Source organism: Geotrypetes seraphini, chromosome 12 (genome assembly GCF_902459505.1).
Source record: "Geotrypetes seraphini chromosome 12, aGeoSer1.1, whole genome shotgun sequence".
Classification (NCBI taxonomy): Eukaryota; Metazoa; Chordata; class Amphibia; order Gymnophiona; family Dermophiidae; genus Geotrypetes; species Geotrypetes seraphini.
Genome location: NC_047095.1, coordinates 104,472,878 through 104,490,358, shown reverse-complemented (window position 1 = coordinate 104,490,358; position 17,481 = coordinate 104,472,878). Strand labels below are relative to the sequence as shown.

The window sequence follows — 17,481 nt, the reverse complement described above, 5'->3', positions numbered from 1 at the left end:
TTACAACAGTCTTCCTAAGCATGAAATATTCTTTTACACATGATGACAATATACTATAATAACATGCTAAGTGCACATGCGCACTCCTACCTGCGTGTTCCGTGATCCATATATCCGTGGCAGTCATGAGTGCATATGCATGCTTACAACGCCCCCACACAGTACTCCAATGAGCAAAATGCCCTGGAAGCTGAACCCAAAGTGAATTGTGGCCCCACACAGTACTTCCGCACTTACAACAGCCCCACAAAGTACTCCAATGAACCCATCTGACCCTCTCACCATGGTCTGACCCTCCCTTCTCGTGGTCTGGCCGGATCCCGTAGTCCCTTGCCGTACTCCCCCCTTCCCTTCCCACAGTCCTGACAAACCTCCCAACTACAGCAGCGGCCGCAGCACTCTAAACATGCTGCTTTGCGGCCTTCTACTGACCTGATATGATCTGCTGCGTCTTTGATGATGTCATCAGGGATGTGCCAGAGTAAATCAGGGCAGTAGAAGGCCACAAAGCAGCATGTTTAGAGTACTGCAGCTGCTTCTGGAGTTGGGAGGTTTGTCGGGACTGCGGGAAGGGAAAGGGGGTAGGGGAAAATGCTGCTGCTGCTGCTGCACAGTGACATGGAGGGGAAGTGAAATGCCGCTGCTGCTGCTGCTCAGAGAAGTGCAGGGGGAGGGAAATACTGCTGCTATTGCTGCACGGGGAAGTGGTATGGGGGGAGGGAAATGGACAGGGAGTGAATGCTGCTGTGGCTGCTGTTCTAAAGTAATGTGGGGGAGGGAAATGCTTTTGCTGCTGCACAGGGAAGTGGGGTGGGGGAGGGAAATACTGCTGCAAATAAAAATGGAGGGGGGAATGCTGCTGCTGCACAGGGAAATGGGGGCAGGGAAATGCTGCTGCTGCTGCTGCTGCTGCAGAAGAAAGACATATGGCCTTGGGGAAGGATAAAGGAGACCTGAAGGGAAAATATGGCAAAAATGGTGAAACAGGCTCAGAGAGAGATGGTAGAGGGTGTTAGAGAGGGAAATGGTGTGATGAGGGTCTAAAGGGTACAGAGGACTAAGGAAATGGTTAAAGGTAAGGTGGTGGGACTGGGATCAGTGGGAGGCACGATCCAGCCATGGTACAGGCAGGGCATGGGTGGCTTCAGGGTATAGGTGAGGCTATTCTAGCACCCATTACTATAACAAATGTAATGGACTTAAACACTAGTATATAAATAAATAAAAGGAACATTCCATTTCAGAAATAACTGTCCAGTATCAAATGAAGTTACATAACTTGTTTTTTACAATCTTCAGAAACCGCCACAGTTCAGATGCAATCCAAGTTGCCATCCAGGTTACAGGAAATTAACCAGGGAAGGAGAGTTTGTCTGCTGCTATGACTGTATTCCATGTGCAGATGGAGAGATCTCCAACCAAACTGGTGGGTGACATCATGGAAAACACGGGATACAAATAAATATAGGGTATCTATTATGGTCCCTGTTCTTGAAATTAGGGAGGGATGTAGGTCTCCATCATGTGTAATTAAGTTTTAAGTTTATTTAAAATTTTATATACCGCTTATTACATTTCTTAGCTGTGCACATAATAAAAATTTAAATAAATATGGGGTGTCAAGTACAAACTCAAAGACAAAGACATACAATTTCATAAGGTGCAGGAAATTCAGTGACTGATAGGATAAAAATAGAAAAAAAGGAAGAACATAAGCTGGATGGGACTATTTTTTCTTTATAGAATGTGGAAAATACTTGACAAGACTCCTCTATTTCTACCAGTTGGCCAAGTAGTTGTGGTGATAATTCAGGAACTGCCCTTTGTCCCTTTGAAAACAAAAAACACATAAGGTAGGATTCCAAATGGAGAGGGCAAAGTATGAAGCTAAGTGGTGATAGTATCAGGAGTAATTTAAGAAAATGCTTCTTTAAAGAAAGGGTGGTAGATACATGAAGTGACCTCCCAGTGGAAGTGGTGGAGATATAGACTGTACCTGAATTCAAGATAGCATGGAGCAGGCATGTGGGATCTCTTATTGAGAACAGAATATAATGGATGGTAGGAAGGGCAGATTTGATGGGCCATTAGGCCTTTAACTACTGTCATGTTTCTATTTTTCCAAAAAAACTGAGGCCCTCAGCTTAGTCTAAGCACAGAGATACCCTGAAATAATAAAAATGCATCAATATTATCATGAATATTATGTTGAGCCACACCATCACCAAAATATTATTTTTTAAGATGATGGGCTACTTTTACTAAGCTGCGATAGCGGTTTTAGAGTGCGCTTAGCGCGCAGAAAATTACCGTGCATGCTAGACGCTAATGCCAGCATTGAGCTGGCATTAGTTCTAGCTGCATAGTGTGGGTTTAGCATGCGATAATTTTCTGCATGTGCAAAAATGCTATCACAGCTTAGTAAAAGGAGCCCTATGTGTTAAATACTCACCTTTTATATTTGTAGCTGAAGGAGGACTTACATTCAGATTAAGTAGACATTGAGGTATTGTATATCACTTTTGAATAGAGTAATTTATATATTTTTAATAAAATAATAAAAAAAAAGAAATGAAACTTGCCCTCTCCCATAGAGGGCTTATAATCTAAAGATTTCCTCCCATTGCTGTACAACTGATGGGGACTTGTTTACAAAACTGAGGTGAATTATTATAAAATTATTGAGGTGAGGTGAATTATTGCAAAAGTGACCTGTAAAAGTGTCTGTCTGTTTATACAAGTGAGGTAAATTAGGTTAAAAAATTAACATGCCTTTTGATAAATTAAATGCACAGTATAAACTGACTCACCTTTATCCACAAGTTCAATCACCCCTTCAAATAGTTATAGGAGATTGGTGAGGCAAGATTTCTCTTGAGTAAATCCATGTTGGCTTTCTGTCACTAATCCATTAATGCTTATGTACAAGTTCTTGATTGACCAAACAGCACAATAGTTCAAGTTAAATTTTCTGTGAGAGTATAGTCCAAACTTCAGATTGGAAGGGTGTATATTCTCTTGCCCCTCCTAACTCTCTTCACACTAAATAATACGTTTATAGATCCTCAGAATTACCACCTAGCACTCATACAAATTCATTGTGTCAGGCTTTATGTACTACTTCCGGATCTTCCATACTTTACTATTAAATTTATAAATACTTTTTTCCCCCTTAGTGTATAAATAGTTTAAATACTTAGCTTAAAACTTATGGTCATTCTTTCAGGGATTTATACCGCCAACATGTTTCACCCGAAGGGGTTTATCAAGGTACCATATCCCTAATAAAATCTAAACAAACATTTTAATACTCAAATATCTAAGCTATATTACTATCTTAGACTTAGTTAACTACCATATCTCAACACCGTGGGAACACTTTTTACAGATGGTTCTTTTATAAAAAATACACAAAGAGAGGGAGAGGGAGAGAGAAGCCAAAGGGGGAAAAAAGAGCAGGAGAGAGAAGCAGAGGCAGAGAAGCAGAGGCAGGAGACCAAGAGAGAAATCGGTGAAAGTTAGCTCCGCCCACCCCCTGATGTCAACCACCAAAGTTCCACCTTAAAAAGGGAGGGGCCAATGGAGCAGAGTTGATCTGTAGCAGGAGAGAGCAGGAGAAAAGCAGTTATTGAGAGAGGCAGAGGAAGAGAAAAGACAAAGGGGGAAAAAAGAGCAGGAGAGAAGCATAGGCAGGAGACCAAGAGGAGAATTGGTGAGAGTGGGAATCAGTGGTCCCGCCGTTGACCACTGAAGCTCTGCCTTAAAAGGGGAGGGGCCAATGGCTCTCAGCCATTCAGCACACATTGAAGGCGAGCGTTAAAGGTGCTCGCCTTAGCGACAGCGCCTTTGTGAAGGGCCTTGAGAAGGGATGAGCCACTGCTAAATCAGAGCTGAAAGAGACCACAGCAGGCATAGAGGGCACACAACCAGGCAGAAACAGCAGGTACAGAGGACACACAACCACACATCGCTAAAGGAGAGCAGAAGGAGACCATAGCAAGTGGAGAGGGCACACAACCAGGCAGACACAGCAGGTAAAGAGGCCACACAACCACACACCACTAAAGGAGAGCAGAAGGAAGACACAGAAGGCGCAGAGGACAACCATAGTAGACCGGTAAGCAGGCAGCAATGGAAGCAGCAGATGGAAGCAAGATGTTGAGCTACCCAGTTTTCTGCACAGTCTGCCATATGTATGACTACCTCCCCTCTGCAGAGAACTGAAGAGCCTGAAGAGACAAGTCGTACTCCTGGAGGGTAGAATACTGGAACTGGAGGCACTTCAAGCAGCAGAGGAGGGAGACAGAGATGCAGAGAACATCAAGACAGGGGAAGCAGAGAACAAGACAGAGGGCACCATCAAGGAAGAAGTCTGAGATCTGGAGAAGTTCATAGAGGAGGCATACAGGGAGGCTGTTGAAACTCACCAGCAACAGTGGAACTTCCAAAAGATACTTACAGAGAGTGTGGATCACCCAATGGACAACCATCATGAAGAAATGGGTGACACAGCAGCGAGAATGAAGGATACGGACCTGTGGCAAGAGAGATGGACATACATCAGTGACACAGACCTACGGCTGGAGTATCAAGATAAGATAGAGAGGACAGCAATCATTGTGGGGGACTCCATCATCAGACAAGTTGACAGCCACATAGCGGGAGGAAGATTGGATCGGCTGGTGACCTGCCTCCCGGGTGCCAAGGTAGAAGACATAGTGAGCTGCATCGACAGGATCATCGACTGTGAAAGAAAAAGATACGGTGGTGGTGATCCATGTGGGGATGAACAACGTGAGCAACAGGAACTACAACAGGGAAGTACTGAAGGACCAGTTCTGGATGCTGGGAAGGAAGCTGAAGTCCAGAATTCAGAGGATAGCATTCTCGGAGATCCTGCCAGTCTCCAGGGCCGATGAGAAGAGGCAGATGCAGCTGCAAGCAATCAATGTGTGGATGCAGCGCTGGTATGAGGAAGAATGATTTCACTTCATGTGCAACTGGATGACGTTCTGGGGAAGAGCAAGCTATACAGGAAGGATGGACTTCACCTCAGCAGAGATGGAATGAGGCTACTTGCAAGCAACATCAAGAGAGAAGTTGAGAAGTTTTTAAACTAGGAAGAAGGGGAAAGCCGTCAGTCAACCAAGAGAGAGAGAGTCAATGGTTCTGGAACTGGTGTATACATGGAGGATACTGTGCAAGAAGATAGAGGGAAAGACTCACTGGATCACAGGCAAGTCGGATCAAAAAGGACACAAGAGGGAAGGAAATGCAAGAAAGGAATAGGCCGCAAACTCAAGTATATGTACATGAACGGAAGGAGCCTTAAAAATAAGATGGGTGAATTAGAAGCTATCAACTAAATAAGGAAATGTCCAATAGATATAAATAACAAATGATGAGGACACAACAATAATAAGTAGATTTCTTATTAGACCTCAAACAAACAAGTTACTATTTGTAATTCTATTCATGCTCTTACTAGGGTGGTGTTTTCATCATTGGTCTTAGCAAATAGAATGTGCAATAAATCTTTTTGTAAATTTTCAACAGGTTCTATATAAATTATAAAGTGCATAGAGTGCTGTAAAAGTGCTCTATAGTGCTGTAAAGGAAAGGCACTTATATTTGCACCTCACGGCTGCCCATTTGTTTCACTTCTAGTTTCATCAGGGGCTATGCCTCCTTAGTTACAAGAACCAACATCTACAGAAAGAAACATGAATTTAATTTAATATAAAGTGACATCCTAACAGATCTAGCTTAACATTAAAATAATTATTTCATTCATTAATTATTTAATCATAAATTTAACAAATCAATTTAATAAATAATTTAAATTTCCATTTTTAAATCTAAACTGTTAAATTTTAACTTTTAACTTTAAAATTAATTAGTCCTAAAGTTCATAAATAATATAAATTCAGAAATATGCTTTTAATCTATATCATTTTTAGACCCTATTAAGGATGAAAAAATTATTGTTGTAAAAACTTAACTAGAAAGCAATTCATTATTGTGCCACTAGGGGAAGCTATTGATACATAAAAGATTTAATGAATGAAAATACAATACGCAAAGGAATTCTCAATCGATACTTAAATGATTAGAGACAAGAAAACTTCATTTAAGGAATGGAAAAGGTCAAAAACGGACAAAAACTGGAACAAGCACAAACATAAATGCAAGTGCCATAAGGTGGTAAAAGGGGCCAAAAGTCTACGAGGAAAAAATAGCTCAGGAGTCAAAGAACTTCAAGCCGTTCTTTCAATATATTACAAGGAAACAACCCGCGAAGGAAGCGGTGGGACCTCTGGATGACCATGGAATAAAGGGAGCGCTAAAAGAGGATAAGCAATTGCCGACAAACTGAACACATTTTTTGCATCTGTATTTACCGAAGAAGATGTACACAGCATATCGGAACCCATCAGGCTATATGCTGGAAACGAAGACGGAAAGCTGACAGGATTGATGGTTAGTCTAGAAAAGATATGCAAGCTGATTAACAGGCTTAAAAGTGATAAATCCCCGGGACCAGATGGCATCCATCCGAGGGTCATCAAGGAACTGAAAGGGACCATAGCAGAACTGCTTCAGTCAATCTATCAATCAAATCAGGAAAGATACCAGAAGACTGGAAGGTGGCAAATGTTATGCCGATCTTCAAGAAAGGTTCGAGGGGAAATCAGGGAAACTACAGACCTGTGAGTCTGACCTCAGTACCGGGAAAGATGGTAGAGTCACTGATAAAGGACAGCATCATTGATCACCTTGACAGACACAGGCTGATGAGGATCAGTCAGCATGGTTTTAGCAAAGGCAGATCATGTTTGATGAACTTGCTGCACTTCTTTGAGGGAGTAAACAGACAGTTAGACAAGGAAGATCCAGTCAACATTGTATATCTGGATTTTCAGAAGGTGTTCGACAAGGTTCTGCATGAACGACTACTTTGAAAAATTGTGAGCCATGGAATCGAGAGTGAAATACTCATGTGGATTAAAAACTGGCTCGAGCATAGGAAACAGAGTGGGGGTAAATGGAAAATACTTGGACTGGAAGAGCATCACCAGTGGGGTGCCACAGGGCTCGGTGCTTGGACCTGTGTTCTTTAACTTCTTTATAAATGATCTGGATGATGAGCGAGGTGATTAAATTTGTGGATGATACGAAGTTATTCAGAGTGGTGAAGATGCAGGGGGATTGCAAAGATCTGCAACGTGACATAATCAGGCTCGAGGAATCGTCATCAACATGGCAGATGAGGTTTAACATGGATAAGTGTAAAATGATGCATGTTGGTAACAAAAATCTCATGCATGAATACAGGATGTCTGGGCTGGTACTTGGAGAGACCTCCCAGGAAAGGGACTTGGGATTTCTGATCGACAAGTCGATGAAGCCGTTCATGTAATGTGCGGTGGTGGCAAAAAGGGCAAACAGAAAGCTAGGAATAATAAAGAAGGGGATCACGAACAGATCAGAGAAGGTTATCATGCTGCTGTACCAGGCCATGGTGCGCCCTCACCTGGAGTACTGCGTCTAGCACTGGTCGCTGTACATGAAGAAGGACACGGTACTAATTGAAAGGGGCCAGAGAAGAGCGATTAAGATGGTTAAGGGGTTGAAGGAGCTGCCATACAGCAAAAGATTAGAGAAACTGAGCCTCTTCGTCTTCAAACAGAGGAGATTGAGAGGGGACATGATCAAAACATTCAAGGTATTGGAAGGAATAGACTTAGTAGATAAGGACAGGTTGTTCACTCTCTCCATGGTAGGGAGAACTAGAGGGCACTCTCTAAAATTGAAAGGGGATAGATTCCATGTGAATGTAAGGAAGTTCCTCTTCACTCAGAGAGTGGTAGAAAACTGGAATGCTCTTCTGGAGTCTGTTTTAGGGGAAAACACCCTCCAGGGATTCAAGACAAAGTTAGTCAAGTTCCTGCTGAACCACAACGTACACAGGTAGGGCTAGTCTGTTAGGGCACTGGTCTTTAACCAAAGAGATGCCGCATGAGCAGACTGCTTGGCACGATGGACCACTGGTCTGAACCAACAGTGGCAATTCTTATGTTCTTATGTTACCTTTCTAAAGCTTAATGCCACTGTAACTGACCACTGAATACTTAATTCAAAATGGCTGTGGCTTGCTCCTGTCTCAGTTAAATACACTCACCAAGCCTGGACTGCTGATGTCATCATAGGGGCGGCACCAACATTTAGAACAGGGAAGGGAAAATTAACTGGACAAACTTAGTTACAAAATGCTATGCTATGCCCTCCATAAAAGCTTACCTCAGGATATTAAAGACCCGAGTGATTGTAACCTGAGACCCACATGGCTGAAATGATTCATATCATTGTAGTCCATTTGAGTTTCAAATTTAATAGTAAAGTATGGAAGGACTGGTGAGAAAGTAGTACATAAAGCCTGACACAATGAATTTGTATGAATGCTAGGTGGTACTTCTAAGGATCTATAAAAGTTGTATTATTTACTGTGAAGAGAGTTAGGAGGAGTAAGAGAATATAAACCCTTCCTATCTGAAGTATGTACAAATTCTGTCATTTTGTTCCTTATAATAATTTGTACTAATTTGCTTGGCACCAATATCAGACTAATCAGTATATAATTTTTCAGATCATCTCTGGAACCCTTTTTAAAAATTGGCGTCACATTGGCCATCCTCCAGTCTTCCAGTACAAAGCTGTATTTTAAAGACAAATTACAATAGCTCTGTATGTTCATTTTTCTATTCTCTCAGTACTCTAGGTTATTAACCATACAGTCCAGGTGATTTGCTAATGTTCAGTTTGTCAAACTGACTCATTATATCTTCCAGTGTTTCAGAGATCTGTTTCATTGTCTCTGTTTTATCAGCATTGACTACCATTTCTACTCCTTATCTTCCTCATTAAATAAAAATGCAAAACATTCATTTAATCTCTAGACTATAGCCTTGTCTTTCCTGAGAACCCCTTCCTGCATTCCATTTTCAGGGAATTTAAATACACAATCCCCTCTTCTATTAAATTGTGCTAGCAGTTTAAGAACATAAAAATTGCCACTGCTGGGTCAGACGAGTGGTCCATCATGCCAAGCAGTCCACTCCCACGCTATTCCCAATGCAGTTTCCTAGAAGAAGGGCAATGTTGTAGCTGTATGATCTGGTTTCTTTGGGGGGGCTGTGTTTCTTCTCTCCAAATGTGGCTTCATTTCTTGTATCTTCTCAGTGCTGCTTCTCTCTGTTCCACCTCTTTGCCTTCCATTGCTGGCTTGTGGAAATTAGCAACAAGTCTAGGCTGTTCTTTAATCACTTGACTCCTCCTGAGAGATGTGGGCTTGTCTAAATTGGTTCCCTACTTGCAAGATGGTATGATCTGTTTAGCATTCCTACCTGCACCTTGGCTTCCTTGTTTTATGGTTCCTAGCAGGACTGACTTTATCTTACTGTGCCCAAACCTAGGAAAAGATAAATTGGTACCAGGTTGCTTGAATACACTTTCCATAAGTTTCAAGTTTATTAGTTTCTTGATATACCATCAATGAAAGATATCTAAATGGTTTATAATATGAGAAACTATATAAAAAAAGAAAAAAATAATTAAAACCATTTTTTGTAAAAATTTTTTAAAGGGGTTGTAAACATTACATAACTATCATGATCCATTAGGGAGAGTGAAGGGGAATACAACATTACATTTAGTAAAAATAAAATAAATAAAAATGGGAAGGGGAAAATAGCCAGTAGGAAAATTGTTGGTCTTCCTCTTATGAAGAATTCTGTCTCACATATTGCATGCATCCTTGAATAGGAATGTTTTTATTTGAGATTTGAATCTTGTCAGGAAAGACTCTTGCCAGATGTCTTGGACTATTGTATTCCAAAGTGATGGAGCCATGACTGAAAAAAATCAGGTTATGAGTAGTATCATAAACAATCTGGTGGAATGAGGGGATTATTAGCAAATTTTGGGAGTTAGATCTGAGTATTCTCGATGGTATGTATGGCATAAGGATTTTATCAATTAAAGCTGCTCAAATCTGGTTTTAAAGGTGGTAAGATTTTATAGATAATTTGATGAGGAATGAGTCAATGAGCATCTCAGAGAATAGAAGTTACATGGTCATTTTTTTGGCTTTGTATATGAGTTTAATTGCTATTTCCTATATATGTCCCTTTCTATCCCCCAAATATGGGCTTTGGTATGTGTCTACATTTGTGTATAGACTGGGACAGTCCCTCACTTGTTTACTGATTTCTCTAGGTTTACACTGGAGCTCAAAAGGAAGCCCCTGTCACTGGCTAGAACCCCTACAGCCAGCCCAACATTGATTCAACCTGTTTCCCTTCCTAGGGCAAGAAATAGAATTGGGAAGCTTGGGCAGAAGGCTAAAGTCCCACTAGTAGTTCAGGAAACAGGGCAGTAGAAATGCCATAATCTGCTTTGTCACCCTAATCTTCCTTTCTTAAGCATGTTGAGAAAGTCTGCTTTAAACCTCAAGCCTTGTTAAATATAGGGGTGGGGCACTAGCAGAGCTGACGTGCCTCAGTTACACCATTCAGTTGCTAGGGGAAACTGAGCAATGCAGAAGCATTACCTGGATACATTCTACTCAGTTGGAAAACCTAATGAGCCAGAACATCACAGAACTAGAGCTTAGAAACCTCCCAGTCATTCAGGATGCTCAGGAGAGAAACTGGGTTCCTTAACCTGTGCCTTGTAGCAGAGCTCTAACATAAGGGAACAGGAAAGTTAGGTACATGACTTCCAAACAGAAACTTTCCTGGGATGAGAAGTTCTCAGGTGTGAAGTACCAGAAGCAACAAAAATGTCTGAGGATTGCTAATGCATCTGCCTAACCCCCAGAGACACCAACATTAAAAGTTGGGTGATCATGAGTGAGGCAACGGTAAAGAATGGGAGGTATTCAAGATTCAGATTGGGGAATGGTTGAATTTTTTTGTGCAATGGTCTGTGATATCTGCTTTTGGGTAGCATGAATGCATATGCTACCTGCTCTTACATGCAGCTGTGTTATTTGCAGACATTAGAGTTAAGCTACCAGGTGCCAACTTAATATGCAGTTCACAGTCCTTCACCCGCCATGCAGTTAGTATGAAATAGACTGCTCTGTCTTGGCTGAGTTGTGAAGATTTTAGGACACATGATATTTAAGTGCACTTTAGTAAATAGACCTCATGAAATACAGGTGAGATAATGAGATGATAATCTTCTTTCTCAGATATGGACACCTGTACAACATGTCCAGATGATCAATGGTCAAATCAGAAAAGAGATGCCTGCATCCCAAAAGTGATAACTTTCTTGTCTATTGAAGAGCCTCTAGGGATTACTTTAACTTCCATCAGCATGTTCTACTTTCTAATCACTGCTGTCATCTTGGGAATCTTTATTTATTACAGAGACACTCCCATAGTAAGAGCCAACAACCGGGACCTCAGCTACATTCTCCTCATCTCCCTCATGCTCTGCTTCCTCTGCTCATTGTTATTCATTGGTCAGCCAAAGGAAACATCTTGCATCCTCCGACAAACCACCTTTGGAATTACTTTCTCCATTGCTCTCTCTTCCATATTGGCAAAAACCATCACTGTGGTCACAGCCTTCCAAGCCACCAAACCTGGAAGCAAGCTCCGGAAATGGATGGGTTCCAAGGTCTCTAACTCTATTGTCCTTTCCTGTTCCTTTATTCAAATAGTTCTGTGTCTTGCCTGGTTGTTCACTGCTCCCCCATTCCCATACCTCAATATGAAATCAGAAATTGGAAAAATACTAATTGAATGTAATGAAGGGTCAATAATTGCATTTTACTGTGTTCTGGGTTATCTGGGATTTCTGGCTGGTATCAGCTTCATCATAGCTTTCCTAGCAAGAAATCTACCTGACAGTTTCAATGAGGCCAAGAATATCACCTTCAGCATGCTGGTCTTCTGCAGTGTCTGGATCTCTTTTATCCCAACATACCTGAGCACCAAGGGCAAGTACATGGTGGCAGTGGAGATTTTTGCTATTTTAGCCTCCAGCACTGGACTGTTGGGTTGTATTTTTGTCCCTAAATGCTATATTATTCTGTTGAGGCCTGAAAGCAACAACAAGAAGGACATAAGAAAAATGTAGGGGCCCTTTTACCAAACTGCATTTAATATGGGGAAAATAATTGATCAGAAAGTGCATTAAAGCTTTTTGCTGTAATTTGTCTGTCAACAAGTACTAATTGAAGGTGGTGGGTCAGGGGAAGAGAATGGGCATTCATGCATATTATTCTTATTTGTTAACATGGTTGATGTATTTAAATGTAGGTATTTTAGTAATAATGACTGTATGATATATATATCCACTATAATACCTTTAGCGCGCATGTGCACTTCAAACTTGGTGGGTCCGTGATACGTGGTGCCATGCCCCCACATGTGCAATACAGAAGAACTCAGCCTGCAGCAGTTTCTCCATCGCCCTCCCTCAAGACAATTTCCAGGATCCAACCTGCGTGGCTGACGTTTAGCGGGCCGCTGTTGATCTCTGTGCCAGAGAGGGGAGGGAGGAAGTGGGGCTGAATGACAACTAACAAGCGCTGCCCACAGGGCCGAGCAGGAAGCAAAAGCTCATCACATGGAGTCACGCGCTCGGCTTATTATCTCCCCTCCTCCTCTTCACACTGGTGTCCCGGCCCCCCTCTTCTTCATCACCTGCCCCTGTCTGGTGCAGGGGGTACTCGAGCACCCTGGATCAGGAGGACAGGGAGAGGGTGTGAGCATTTGGGACAGAAAGTGGAGGGTGGTGTGGGCACCCAGGTACAGGCACTGCAGAAACCCAGGCAGAGGGTGTGGTTACTGCTGCACTGGGACAGTGGCCTTGGCCGAAGCAGCAAAGATGATCTCTGGGACCAGTACTCCTGAATGAATTGACAGGGGGGGGCTAAAAGGAAAAGCGAGGGGCTACTGCTGGACAGGAAGAGCATGGAAAGGGTATTACAGGATGGGAGAGGTAAAAGGAAGGGAGAAGAGACAGAAAGAAAGAAAGACAGACAGACAATCAGGGAGAGAGACAGAAAGAAGGGGGGGCCAGGGAATAGACTAGTGTATATATATACACACACTAGTCTTTAAGTGTATATATATCTATATATATATGTGTGTGTGTGTGTATATAAGTGTATATATGTATATATACACATATACACACACTAGTCTTTAAGCCTGTTACATTAACGGGTGCTAGAATAGATGTCTGTATTTCTTCCTCTCTCTCTCTCCTTTTCCGCTGTCTGTTTTTCTTTCTTTCTGTCTGTCTCTCTCCTTGGCTGCTGTATTTCTTTCTTTCTGCACTCAGGCCCAACATTTGTCCCTTTCTATTCCCTCCCTCCTTCCTTCCTATGTCCTTACTGCCCCCAGTGCCTCCTTCCTAAGTCCTTCATGCCCATTCCTATGTCCTTAGTGCCCCCTGCCTCCTTCCTATGTCTTTAGTGCCCCTTCCTATGTCCTTAGTGTCCCCACTGCCTCCTTCCTATGTTGTTTGTGCTTGTTCCAGTTTTCATCCATTTTTTACCTTTTCTGTTCCTTAAACAAAGTTTTCTTGTCTCATATCGCTTCCTTCACCTCTACAGTGAGCCAAGCCAGTTCTTTGTTCTTTTTCCTCTTTGATCCCTTATTGATATGCTGTATATATAGATTTTGTGCCTCGGTGACTGCATTCTTAAAAAGGGACCAAGCTGGCTCTAGCGTTTTTATAGTGCTTATCCTCTTCTTAATCTTATTGCCTACCATGAGTCCCTCTTGCCCATATTTGAGGGGAGTGAGGGCTTGCCTTCTGGAAGGATGACTTGGGAGCTGATTGTGGCTGCTGTGATCAGCTCAGCAGCCCCAGCAACCTGCCCAACCCCCACCAAAATGATCGTGGCAGGAGAGCTACCTAATATTTCTTGCTGCAATTGCAATCCACCCCACTGAACCCTGATAATATCAGCAGGAGGGAGCCCAACCCCTCCTGCCAAGGTGCTATGATTTCATATTTAAATCTCAAATATGAATATAAATATGAATTTATATTTAAATCTGTTTATTAATGTATAAAAATGGACAATATTCTGGACAACTGTTTATAAATCAGAGTGACAATTTGTGTTTTTCTTTAAAATGTGAATAAAGTATTTATGAAAAAAGTAATAGCACTAAGACACTGATTCTATAAAAAAAACATAGGCACTGAGAAGAGCATCATTAAGCATGATTCTGTTATTATACTCCTATCAAATCACTCGTTTCAAATTAACATTTTTCTTGCAAGGTCATATTCAGAAAAACAAGTTTATAAAAACAATCTATATTTAATACTAAATGCACAGGTGAGTGGTTGATATCCCTTGAGGTTTAACCTTTCAACAGCAGAGTCCTATAAAGATCACACGGTGCCCACACAGCTGCAGGATACTCGCTCGGATCAGAGTTTACATCAACATTAGGAGGAGGCTTCTCTGGTCCAACTGTTATGTGATCTGTGTCCATCAAAGGGTTTTCTCGGTGTCAGTTTGAAACTTCAAGCTTACATAATACATAATACATAGATTCAAAAAGGTGGGTTCACATGACATGCAGAATCTTTCACTAGAAATTTTCCAAAGTGACAGAGCAGGAAGAGTTTTTTCTCACCTTGAAATATGGGAGCTCATCCCCTTTTGATTTTATTCATATTTTACACTGATCTCTGGAAGCCAATTGAGAGCTATTGTCCAAAGTTGGATATGGACTTTTCAGAAGATGGCTACTACATGGATGGGGACATTATAATTGGAGGAATTGTTCAACTGTACAGTGTTTTGTTAGCTAAATCCTTTAGCAACATAATATCTTATGAACGTGTAGCGTAAGTAGCATTGTGTATTACTTCCCATTTCTGAAGTGTTTGTGAGTTGCTCTGTGACAAGCTGTTGAGTTTGAACTGCAGATGTAACTTAAACCTGTATGAAGGATCTTTGGTGGACATTGTCTTATTAGGAGTTTGCATTTTTCTGGTTCCATTTTATATGATTTTACTGTGTTTATAATTACATTAGAGATTTGGGTGTCCTCATGCAGAATCTATGAATATTTTTATTCTCCATTGAACACATAAACTCATGACAAACTATAGCAAGTGAATTCTTACTAGCCAAGCAATGAGCTTTCATACACTGCTAATATTTCATCATTATTTTATTTTTAGTTTAATTTTTTATAGTTTATCAATTTTAAAACAGATGAACATGCCTTGATAGTCCTGTTTGAAAATGTCCTCTGCCCAATGTAAAATACATTTCTTCTTTAACCTTTAGGAAGACAGTGAGAAGGTTTTCCCAGATGGGTGCTTTGAAAAGATGAGATAAGCAGAGAATATACATGACATTTTCATAAGAAGGCAGGACATTTCCCCTTTTCAACCACCCACTCAAAATAGCAGGTTCAGTCATATTTAGAGCACATACTTTACAAAATGAAGACCATTTAGGAAGGGATTATAGATAAGAAATTACACCTCAATAGAGATTCTTGCCTAGCTAATTCCTGATAAGCTGGCTACTCCTGGATTTTCAGCACTACTTGACTGTTGATGCCACTGAAAATGTAGTGCAACTGAAGCAGCCCTAGCTGATTTGATGTAAGGTGGTCTGTGGTAATGCTGATACACAGGAAGTGACATCAGAGAGAGAGCCAAGACCAGTGTAGGAAAGGGGTTGGAGGTGCTGCTTGTGCTGGCAAAGAGTTAAAGAGATATGAGGGAAAAAAGTAGGCACACATTGACAGGGTCAAAATTAAGGAGTTTGGGGTGCAGAAGAAGTGTTACAGCACTGAAGCCCATATTCTCAAAACTTTAACACCATCAATAAAATGTTTACTGATGGTTTAGATGGTCTGCTTTTTGTGGTGGATTATCAAAATGGATTATCTCTGTCAATAGCGAGCTTTCTAGCAGTCTCTGACAATGACATGTAAATGTGCTCTTCAACATTGAAGTGAACCCTCTGCTGGATTCTTAAAAAATGCTGAGCCATTTTCTAAAAGTAACATTAGTTTTTGGCAACATAAATAAATGACTGCTCCAGGGGTGCCGGTCACTCTCCCACTACCCTGAAATACCAGCCATGTGCCCCCCCCTTGTAGCAGGAGAGACACCAGACTATATTTCCTTCTGCTCTTCTTTAAATAGTTGTAGAGGAGCAGCCTCTGAATAGTATCAGTGTTAAAAATTGGTCACTTGTAAGCATCCTCTTGGTCTGCAAAGTACTTGGGAATTCAAGTTCAGTAAAGCTCACTGGGAAATGATTTGGATGTTAATTCCATCCTCTTTACACTCAGCAAGCATAATGCAACCTCTCTTTTTCCTTATGCACAAAGCTTTATGGATGCCACTGAAATTGTCTAAAATTTATAACACTCAAAGGAATATTTGTTGGAGCACCCTGTGCTGTCAGATAGAGAATGACATGGGAAAAGATTTATCCCATCACTGTCCCATCCCCGTAACCTTGTCCCCATCCCCGTCCAATCCCCCCACAAGCTCAGTCCCCATCACTGTCCAATCACCGACCCATTCCACAAAGCATCTGATCCCATCCACACAAGCCTCAAATAGTGTTATACTGAACTTATTTTCTTAAAGTATAAAAATAAAAAAATATTCTGTACAATTGTCATTTTATAAATCAAAGTTCTGGCTGCTGAACTAGAAAAACAGATGTTGAGCTGGCAGGGCATTGTTTATAAATGTTTATCAACAAAACTAGTATTCTTCACATAAGACGTTTTTTAAATAATCCATGATCAAATATGGAACCTTTAAAGTCTCAGATATTTTCCTTGAACTATTAAGTTCCGAGTTGGTTTCTGAGATTCTTTTTCCTCTCTTTATATCATGACATTTTAGGGTTAGACACAACATTCTAACCTTTATTGTTGAACTTTCAGTTTGTTTTGGGTTTCTACCATCTATTTCTTTTCTTTATTTTTTAATTTTATGTCATATATAGAAACAATGTGTGAATAAAAGTGAATTGCCATATTAAATTTTATCTATGGAATTTTTTATGTCACAGAATGTACATGACCAAGAGGAGAGGAAGAAAAAGGGAGAGGAAAGGGAAAAAGGCAGGAAGGGAAGAAGGAGAGTGGGAGACCTATCTGTCTGCATAAATTCTTTAGAAAAAAGAATACCTATGCAGTAAACAATAAATTGAGAAAAAAGGGGGAGGTTTTAAAGAAATACTTTAAGGTCTAACGCTGAATTTAGTCCATACGGAGTGAGACTTTGACAATCAAAGATCATTTTCTGTTCCTCTTAGAACATAAGAACATAAGATTTGCCACTGCTGGGTCAGACTAGTGGTCCATCGTGCCCAGCAGTCCACTCACACGGTGGCCCTTTAGTCTAGGCTTACCTATGTATGTTCTGGTCCAGCAGGAACTTATCTAACCTTTT

The 17,481-nt window shown here is 41.1% G+C and overlaps 1 protein-coding gene across 1 annotated transcript in view; it reads left to right on the top strand.

Moving 5' to 3' along the window:
• LOC117346215 (vomeronasal type-2 receptor 26-like) overlaps window positions 1-12,150 on the top strand; it is a 29,762-nt gene extending 17,612 nt beyond the window's left edge. The window contains exons 5-6 of the mRNA XM_033915617.1: window positions 1,300-1,426; window positions 11,255-12,150. Of these exons, the coding sequence (XP_033771508.1) occupies window positions 1,300-1,426; window positions 11,255-12,150 (1,023 nt within the window). The remainder of the gene's footprint in view (window positions 1-1,299; window positions 1,427-11,254) is intronic.
• Window positions 12,151-17,481: the final 5,331 nt, after the last annotated feature.